Source organism: Phoxinus phoxinus (assembly GCF_949152265.1).
Source record: "Phoxinus phoxinus genome assembly, chromosome: 2".
NCBI lineage: Eukaryota > Metazoa > Chordata > Actinopteri > Cypriniformes > Leuciscidae > Phoxinus > Phoxinus phoxinus.
In genome coordinates, this window is record NC_136877.1 from 52,798,334 (window position 1) to 52,808,333 (window position 10,000).

At 43.2% G+C, this 10,000-nt stretch overlaps 2 protein-coding genes across 4 annotated transcripts in view; both read right to left on the reverse strand.

Annotated features, from left to right (window-relative positions):
* Positions 1 to 612, reverse strand: part of emc4 (ER membrane protein complex subunit 4) — a 3,504-nt gene extending 2,892 nt beyond the window's left edge. Inside the window, exon 1 of one of the 3 annotated variants that reach the window (XM_079603125.1) lies at positions 404 to 612. The gene's annotated coding sequence lies outside the window, so the exon portion shown is untranslated. The remainder of the gene's footprint in view (positions 1 to 403) is intronic. The other 2 variants (XM_079603126.1, XM_079603127.1) reach the window with 2 other exon arrangements.
* Positions 613 to 3,444: 2,832 nt separating this feature from the next.
* cyld3 (cylindromatosis (turban tumor syndrome) 3) overlaps positions 3,445 to 10,000 on the reverse strand; it is a 14,652-nt gene continuing 8,096 nt past the window's right edge. The window contains exons 11-16 of the mRNA XM_079602307.1: positions 9,956 to 10,000; positions 9,154 to 9,340; positions 8,878 to 8,986; positions 8,552 to 8,670; positions 5,324 to 5,534; positions 3,445 to 5,200 (exon numbers count right to left, since the gene is read on the reverse strand). The exon at positions 9,956 to 10,000 is cut by the window's right edge and continues 19 nt beyond it. Coding sequence (XP_079458433.1) covers positions 5,016 to 5,200; positions 5,324 to 5,534; positions 8,552 to 8,670; positions 8,878 to 8,986; positions 9,154 to 9,340; positions 9,956 to 10,000 — 856 coding nt within the window. The 3' untranslated portion in view covers positions 3,445 to 5,015. The remainder of the gene's footprint in view (positions 5,201 to 5,323; positions 5,535 to 8,551; positions 8,671 to 8,877; positions 8,987 to 9,153; positions 9,341 to 9,955) is intronic.

Genomic DNA, 10,000 nt, shown 5'->3' on the forward strand with positions numbered 1-10,000 from the left:
TTGGCGATGGACAGCCGACAAATACAAAATTAATAGTCGTAAATTAAACAGCAAAACCAAATATATTGAATATCTAATTAGATATTTAATATTTTATTTGTATGATTTATGTATTTATTATTTAGCTAAACCAAAAATATTACATTATATTAAAAGAGAATAAATTAAAAGCTGTTTTACTACAGATAATTTGTGACATTGTTTGTCCATAAATATAAATAATTCTCAATCCATACAGTGCTTTGACATATTTGATACCGTAAAGATTGATTAAAAATGAATATGCATGACCGTATACATCGCCGTTTGGTCATAGAATATTATAGTAATGTATATGATGGTTTGTGTTGTGGGAATATCTGTTTATTAGCTGTGAATGTCGATGATCGTCAGATCGCCTCACCTTAACAAGCTCTTCGATCCGCGAGAATAAGCAGAAGATGTGTATATAGCGCAGTTAATTATCACACTGATTCAGATTTAATGATTACATTAAATAACGCAATATCAGAAGCGCTGCTGCTCTCTCCCGGGCACCTGCAGATGACGTCACGCGGACAGCGGCACTTCCGGCCCCGACACATAACGTCAGCGTGAGTGAATATTATGATGTCTAATATACATATTGTATACAAAGATGTATATCATAAACATGTCATCTCTATATGTTTTGCAAGTAAAAACAAAAAACAAACAAACAAAAAAAGCCACTGATCATTATGTTCTATATCTATAGACTGGACACCCAAAAAATATGCATATAATCACTTTATTTTTTTTAATTTCTCCTCCACTCAATATTTATCTATGAACACCAAAACTGAACATATCATTTAAATATAGATTTGACAACTGTTTTGTTGTATTATGTATTTATGACTTTAGTTACTAAACCAGAAATATTTTTTGAATAAAGAATAATAAGAAAAATAACTTTAGACGAGTATTTCTGATAAGTTTTAATGTGTGTTTAGTCATAATGTCCATAAATAGAGTTTTAGTTTATATGATTTTGTTGCCCATCCTCATATAGTCAATATTATATACACAATTCAGCAATTGACACCCAATAAATCTGCAAATTCATAATTTTAATATTATAATTTCTCTCTTAAGAGTACTTTTTTTTTAATCGCCAAAACTGAATATATTTAATAGCCTACATTTTTTTTTACTTTGTATTATTTATGTATTTAACTAAACAAAAACAATACTTTTAACGTTTTATTAAAAACAGCATAATAAAATAATTAAACAAGAGAATTATTAGATTATAATATTCTTACATTTATTAATTTAGCAGACGCTTTTATCCAAGTGACTTACAAAATAACAATATGCAAGTGAAGGTCCGAGAAGAGATGGTGTGCCTCTGAGAGGATGCACCACTTGCAGAGCGTTTCTAGATGGCACATAAAGGCGGGCTTTATAAACTGTGCGATTTTGAGCCGAATTCTGAGCGACTCTTTTTTTTGGGTCGGTTCGATTTTCAGCATGTCGTGCAGTGTTCGGCTCAGTGTACAGGGGGACCGAGAGGCGACTCCTCTCCCGACAGCCAATCGATGGTCGGCTGAATTTCTGGCACGTTAAGCCTGAAACACACCAAGCCGACGCCGACGCCGACGAACTAGCGCTGATGCAAGCCGACTGTGTTGTCGCCGCGCGTCGGGGTAAAAAGTTGCACTTGAACACAGCGAGAGAACTACAGCCGAGCCGACTGTCAGCTAGTGTGCGCGTTCTGCGCCTGCGTGTAAATGTGACAACTGTCTATTTCTGCAGATATATATTCGTATATTCATCATTCAAAAAGGGAAACCGACGCTGCCAGCAGCAGATACACAACAAAGCAGTGCGCGCTTACCGTTTTGAATATCAATCCTGCTAAACACTTTCTATATTCCACTCCGCTCATGTTGATATTGAAGTATTCACCACGGAACATTCAGGTAAGATGACGTAACATTAGAACAGCCTTCTATCTGGACCGTTTTGACCTCTCTGCAGATCCTAGTGATGTCATGTAGATGGAGAAGAGAAGTGGTCCCAGCACTGAGCCCTGGGGCACCTCACCCCTCCACGACACCCTAAAGGACCTACCTGAGAGGTAAGACTTGAATAGTGCGGTTCCCGAGATGCCCTCCATCTTTAGGATTGACAACATAACATGAGATACAGTTCATGTTTCTGTTTATAAAATTAAACATTTACATTTGTAAACACACATATACTGCATTGTGTTTAAGACAGCATCATTTATTGTTTTATTGGGATCCCCATTAGCTCCCACTATGGTGGTCGCTAGTCTTCCTGGGGTCCACTGAAATCACAATACAAAATTCAATTAATCAATACATCAATAAGATCTATATAAACTATACGATATATTAGCTACCATGACACACATTTGAAAGGAGTACAAATTATGCAGTTATGCAAAAAGCAACATCTATTCAACATACAATTCAAAACAATTTAAAACAAAACATGCGAAAATAAAATAGGTAGTACTTTCACACCTGTAATCTCTGTTTTATTGTTTTCTTAAAAGAAAATTTACTTTTGAGTTCCCTGACGCTGGATTGAAGTGAGTTCCACTCTACAGCCCCTCTGTATACAATAGTTTTCTTCATAAAATTACATCTTGGACTAGGAGTAATCATTATCTTGTTGCTGACTGAGCGTGTCACATGCTCATGACCATATCCACTAAACAATATTTTTTTCTTTTATAAAGTTATATGCTTCATTAGCCATGACCTTGTGCATGAGCAACAAAAATATATTTATATTTAGATTATATTTTACTTTTGCCTCTACTGTTAACCAAGATAATTTAATATGCAAAAGAACAGTGCAGAGCTTCTCTGGCTGCTCCATTCTGTGCAATTTGAAGTTTTCTTAGATGTTTTTGGGCCGCACTTCTCCAAACTACTGGACAGTAATATAAGTGAGACAGAACAAGACTTTGGACGACGTTTTTCAATGTAGCAGTTGGACAATATACAGAGCATTTTCTGGACATAGCGATACCCTGCCCATCTTACTGACAATGTGGTCAATCTGGTCTGACCAAGATAATAAATGATCAAGTCTAACACCCAGCAGTGTGAATCTGGTAACCTGCTCGACCACATTGCTCTCTATATGCAGATTAAGTGGAGTGATACTTGGTAACATGCATCTATTGCAAAATATCATACATTTAGTTTTGGAAATATTCAGTACCAATTTATTATTTTTCACATTTTTCACTAATGTATTGAACTCATGCTGAAGATTCTCATTGAGTTCAGGTAATGTTGATGCTGCATTGAACAAAGTGTACACATTTTTACTTAGTATTATTTACATATTTATGATTTTACTACACAAAAATATTACTTTTTAATGTTTTATTAAAAACAGCATGTTATTAACAAAAGAATCAAACAAGAGACATAATTTTACTTGAGTATTTTTTATTATTTGTAAGTTGTTTGATTATAATATCAAATTATTATTTTTTACATCAGAGAAATATAAAACAACATGGCATACAGTTCATGTTTCTTTATATATATAAAAATAATTTACATTTGTAAACAGATATATTGCGCTGTTAAGGTTCACTTGTAGAGGCTGAGTTGGGGACAGTGGTGGAGATTAAGGTTCACTTGTAGAGACTGAGTTGGGGACAGTGGTAGAGATTAAGGTTCACTTGTAGAGGCTGAGTTGGGGACAGTGGTAGAGATTAAGGTTCACTTGTAGAGACTGAGTTGGGGACAGTGGTAGAGATTAAGGTTCACTTGTAGAGGCTGAGTTGGGGACAGTGGTAGAGATTAAGGTTCACTTGTAGAGACTGAGTTGGGGACAGTGGTAGAGATTAAGGTTCACTTGTAGAGACTGAGTTGGGGACAGTGGTGGAGATGAAGGTTCACTTGTAGAGGCTGAGTTGGGGACAGTGGTGGAGATTAAGGTTCACTTGTAGAGGCTGAGTTGGGGACAGTGGTGGAGATTAAAGGTTCACTTGTAGAGGCTGAGTTGGGGACAGTGGTGGAGATTAAGGGTTCACTTGTAGACGCTGAGTTGGGGACAGTGGTAGAGATTAAGGTTCACTTGTAGAGACTGAGTTGGGGACAGTGGTGGAGATTAAGGTTCACTTGTAGAGGCTGAGTTGGGGACAGTGGTGGAGATTAAGGTTCACTTGTAGAGGCTGAGTTGGGGACAGTGGTGGAGATTAAGGTTCACTTGTAGAGACTGAGTTGGGGACAGTGGTGGAGATTAAGGTTCACTTGTAGAGGCTGAGTTGGGGACAGTGGTGGAGATTAAGGTTCACTTGTAGAGGCTGAGTTGGGGACAGTGGTGGAGATTAAGGTTCACTTGTAGAGGCTGAGTTGGGGACAGTGGTAGAGATTAAGGTTCACTTGTAGAGGCTGAGTTGGGGACAGTGGTGGAGATTAAGGTTCACTTGTAGAGGCTGAGTTGGGGACAGTGGTAGAGATTAAGGTTCACTTGTAGAGGCTGAGTTGGGGACAGTGGTAGAGATTAAGGTTCACTTGTAGAGGCTGAGTTGGGGACAGTGGTGGAGATTAAGGTTCACTTGTAGAGGCTGAGTTGGGGACAGTGGTGGAGATTAAGGTTCACTTGTAGAGGCTGAGTTGGGGACAGTGGTAGAGATTAAGGTTCACTTGTAGAGGCTGAGTTGGGGACAGTGGTGGAGATTAAGGTTCACTTGTAGAGGCTGAGTTGGGGACAGTGGTGGAGATTAAGGTTCACTTGTAGAGACTGAGTTGGGGACAGTGGTAGAGATTAAGGTTCACTTGTAGAGGCTGAGTTGGGGACAGTGGTGGAGATTAAGGTTCACTTGTAGAGGCTGAGTTGGGGACAGTGGTGGAGATTAAGGTTCACTTGTAGAGGCTGAGTTGGGGACAGTGGTAGAGATTAAGGTTCACTTGTAGAGGCTGAGTTGGGGACAGTGGTGGAGATTAAGGTTCACTTGTAGAGGCTGAGTTGGGGACAGTGGTGGAGATTAAGGTTCACTTGTAGAGGCTGAGTTGGGGACAGTGGTAGAGACACATGTAGGCGTCACACAGCAGACGACGCACTGGATCCCGGAGCGAGGAGGAGTCGAGGCGAGCAAACTCTTCTGAGGAGAGACTCAGGTACCGGCCCACCTCCGGACACGCTCGCACCTGCGGCACATTAAAGCCGTTCTCTCCTCCTGCACACACACAATACACAATATTATTAAAACCAATATATAAATATATACACGCACAAACACACAGACACACACCCACACAATAATATTAAGAATAATATGACTGATGTAATGCAGGGTTACCCTCTCTGTCGGCCATGCTGTCGAAGAAGAGCCAGTCTGTGGGCTCGGGGCCGTGCTTGACGAAGCTCACGTAGTGGCTGGTCTCGATGCATGTAACGGCGCACAGATCCATGAGCTGTCGAGTCCCGTAAACCGGCCCTTCCTCCCAGGAGCCCTGCGGCACCCGGATCTGAGCCGGCTGGTGCGTCTGACGCTTCTTGTGTGTGTGAACCTGTGTGAGACGGAGACACGCGGAGTGTGAACAGAGTGTGTGGGAGTGTATAGCCATCACATCATGTGAGTGTGTGTCTCTGTGTGCGTGTGTGATTGTGAACGTGTGACGAGATATTGCTGGCTCCCCACTCGTCAAACCCTGGCAACGTGGGGGACACCTGGCGATCCCAGGTGAGGACGATGAGGCAGGGAGATATAAACTCCAGCCCTTCTAACCGGAGAACCCCAACAAGTTTATTTCTCCCTCCCACCAACCCACCTGGATGACTATGATTTTCTGAACAAAGCGATCCTGGCTCAGGTAGGACTCCCCCCTGTCTGTGCAGCCAGAAGGTCCAAGATTGGGTGTATGATGCACAGGCATGAAAGCGGCCCAACTGACCCGGCTTGTTAAGCTTTGGTTGTTGACAGATGATGTCACCGTGACTGAGATCGTAGAGAAGGTCACTGTGGATGAACTGCTTCCCCATCCACACCGATACACTGCCGGACTACAAAACGTCAACAGAGCTGGTGGAGGCAGTGGAGCTGTCCGAGGCCGCAGTGGCAAGGGAATTGGGAGAGAGAGATGCCTGAGGAGCGGCGAGGGATAAACGGTCCCCACAAGTCGGTGAGCCTGGCGAGCCTTTCGAGCACCTGGACAGGATGATGTCGACCGACCCAAATCCACCCGAAGCCCAAGCCTGGATCGCGAGATGCATTTTGCACCACAACGTCCCTGTCGAAGCCCCGGAGGAGGAAGTCCGGATGAACGGACTTCCCTCCTCCCAATTACCTGCATTCATGTTGACACGAGGTATGTGCCGGCCCAAACCGGCTCAATTTCTGCTTCCCCAGGAACCTGGATGGATGGCGAGATTGGCCAGGATTGGAGCACCTTCTACGAGGGGGGGGAAACCCTGAACCCCTAACCCCAGAAACCGTCAGGGTTACATCGCATCAGAGAGTGAGAGAGGGTAAGTCTTTGTAGATTCTAAACATCATGCTTCCCCCATAATTGTTGAATCACGGAAGCTACACCTGATATCTTGCCAAGAGATTTATTATTTGAACATGTGTCATGTGTCAGACAGAGAGAAACTCAGGCATATAAGAATAAAGCTATATGAGAGAAGGTCTTCATTCTAGATTTCTCTATTCCCCATTATCTATCTTCTCACCCCATCATGCTAGATGTAAATGGTTTCTGGGAATCTCCTCCCTTACCCCATAATCTCTATGTTTCCTCCTTCCTCTCACCCCCTCATCATGCCTTAATGCTTCTCTGAAGTGGTACAGTACGATTCAGCTTATATACATCACAGAGAGACTTACAACTTCCATGTAAGGTAACAAAACATGTTGCTTTGAGCTTCTTAAAATTGGAACGTATATGTCATGTACACGTCATCCTTGTTGTTTACATTAGTGATATACTTGCATCAGTGGAAACATTCCTTTCCCTGCAAAGAACATGTTACATAGCACACATACCTCCAAGCAAAATATAGCCCTACCAGTTCTCTGCTCAGTACACATGTACAAACATAGTCTGACTTCACAAAATACATTATGAAATTATAAAGAAAATTAATAAAGAAAAATAATACTAAAAAATAACATTAAACAGTCAATTTTCAGTCTTCAGTCTTCTCAACCTAATCTTGAAGTATTCTCTGATCTTTTTCAGCAGATCACAGGGAGCGGGTCCCTAGGAAGAGAACAAAGAGAGGACGATCGCTTCAAATATTGCTGGTCTCAAGTCAGGGCAGTCAATGGCACCGAACACCAGCCACCCCCACACCCCTCTCCACACTTCATTGTAAAAAATGACTGTGTAGAAGAAAGGCGGGGGGAACTAAAGGAACAGCTCGTATTACCAAGGAGCAAAACGGAGATGGTCCTCCAGCTGGCACACTCCCTTCAGCTTGCTGGCCACAGAGAACACATTGCCGGGGATTAGAGATCACTTCCACTGGCCAGGGATGAATTCTGAACTGCGGCGGTTCTGCCAGGTCTGTACGGTATGCCAACGAACTGCTCCTCAGAGACCCGATTCCGCTACCGGTTATAGAGGTGCTGTTCTCACGCATTGGGATGGACATCGTGGGGTCGCTGCCAAAGTCTGCATGGGGCCACAGATACATTCTGGTCCTGGTGGATTATGCCACCCGCTATCCTGAGTCCGTCCCTCTTCGACGAGCCACTGCCCAGGAGTTGTTTGCCCTTTGCAGCCGAGTGGGGATTCTAGGACTGCCCTCGACTAAAAAAAAAAAATTCTAGTCGACTAGTCGTCGTTCATTTCAGCCATTTGTTGACTAATCGCAAGTTTATATTATTAAACCATAAATCAACGATTATGAATGTGCCGTGAAAAAAAAACAGGAACCTGTCAATTTAAAAAAATAATTTATTGAAAATGTTTTAACGGCTAACCCTAAAGATGTCGTCTGAGGCTGTTGGAGGCACGATACCTGGGTCATCGCATTGTAAAGGCCATCAGGGAGTATCCCCGGCCCTCGAAAAAGAAACAAGTATGTGCCTTCCTGGGGTTAGCCGGGAATCAGACGTTTTATTCCAGGGTTCTCTTCCCTGTCCCTTACAGACCTGACTAAGAAGGGCCAGCCAGATGAAGTACAGTGGGACGCTGCAGCCGAGAGAGCCTCCCGAAGACTACAGACAGCGCTGACCTCTGCGCCTAAACTACATGCACCAGATTTCTCCCTGCCATTCATCCTTCAAACGGAGGCCTCTGACACCTCAGAGCTTTACTGTCTCAAATGGTCCAAGGAGAAAAACATCCGGTAACGTTCATCAGCCGCAACAACCGTCGAGAAAGAGACTGAGGTACCGTCGAGGAGCGCAGGTACCATCTTCTAGGTCGTTCCTTCACCCTGGTGACAGACCTTGCCCCCCTCAGTGGATAGCAAGGGCAAAGGACAGCAATGCTAGAGTCACCAGTGTGTGTGTGTGTGTGTGTGTGTGTGTGTGTGTGTGTGTGTGTGTGTGTGTGTGTGTGTGTGTGTGAGCTTTCACCTGTATGTTACAGGTGCTGCAATACTGCTTTAACTGGCCGGGTGTGATGTCGACATCCTCATAACACTGCAGACATTCCCACTCCGCCACCAGCTGACAGATACTGCACTGCCGAAGAGCTACAGGTGGACAGACAGATAGACACAGACAGACAAAAATATAAAATTAATGTATAAATATTTAGGTATAAAATACAAAAAAATAACAAGTGAAGAAATAATAAAAATGAACCGAGATACTAATATTTGATTAACTTTGAAAATATAGGTATATAATCACAAATAAAAAATGACATAAATAATGATGACGTAATCATTAATAATCACCCTCGTCCAGCAGGTCTGTGACGTCGAGGGTCAGCGAGGGCAAGATGGCGTCAAACATCTTGAACTCTTTCCCGAATCTGGGCATGAGGAGCGGCAAACAGGACGGAGCCTGAGGAAAACCAGAGGGATTCAGTATAACCGTGACCTGTGTGTGTGTGTGTGTGTGTGTGTGTGTGTGTCACCTCTGTGAGCTTGAGTCCGGAGTGCATGTAGGAGGACTCCAGCAGGGCCTGAACGTTGTGTGTGTGTGTGTGTGTGTGTGTGTGTGTGTGTCACCTCTGTGAGCTTGAGCCCGGAGTGCATGAAGGAGGACTCCAGCAGGGCCTGAACGTTTGCCACTCGCAGAAGCGCCGGAGACGCGAGCGGAGACACGGGAGAGAGAAGAGGAGACGCCGGAGACGCCGAGACCGACGGAGGAAACAGCTGATAGAGGAAACACTCCTGCGGCTGCTGACTCGCTGACCTGCACACACAAACACACACACACACACACACACACACACACACACACACACACACACACACACACACACACACACACACACACGCACACGCACACGCACACACACACGCACACACACACGCACACACACACACACACACACACAGATGAATCTCCTGGATACGGACTGGTGCTCTTCACGTCTCAGTCAAAAATGAACAAAATTGTATTTCAATTAAATGAATGTACTATATTTTATGGTACTAAATTATATTTACGCTGTCCAGCCCCTAATTACCATAACCGCCAGTTTAACACACTACTGACTAACTCAAGCCCCGCCCCTTTATTCTGTGTATGAATTATTATAATGAGTGAATTATAATATTGTGACGTGTTCGTTCCCGGAAGAAACTCAAGACTACAAATTAGGTTTTGGGGGTTAATGAAAGAGATTTTTTTTTTTTGCCTTAATGCAAATAAGGTTTTTTGAGGTTAACACAAATTATTATTATTATTATTATTTGCTTAATGCAATGCACAGTTTACTAACTAACTCAACCAGGCCCCGCCCCTTCATTCTGATGAATGATTTAAACAGAGAGACAGACAGTGGATGTGGATGTTAATGATCACCTGATCTTCAGAAGTGGTTCAACCCGGAGAAGCAGGAAAAGCTGG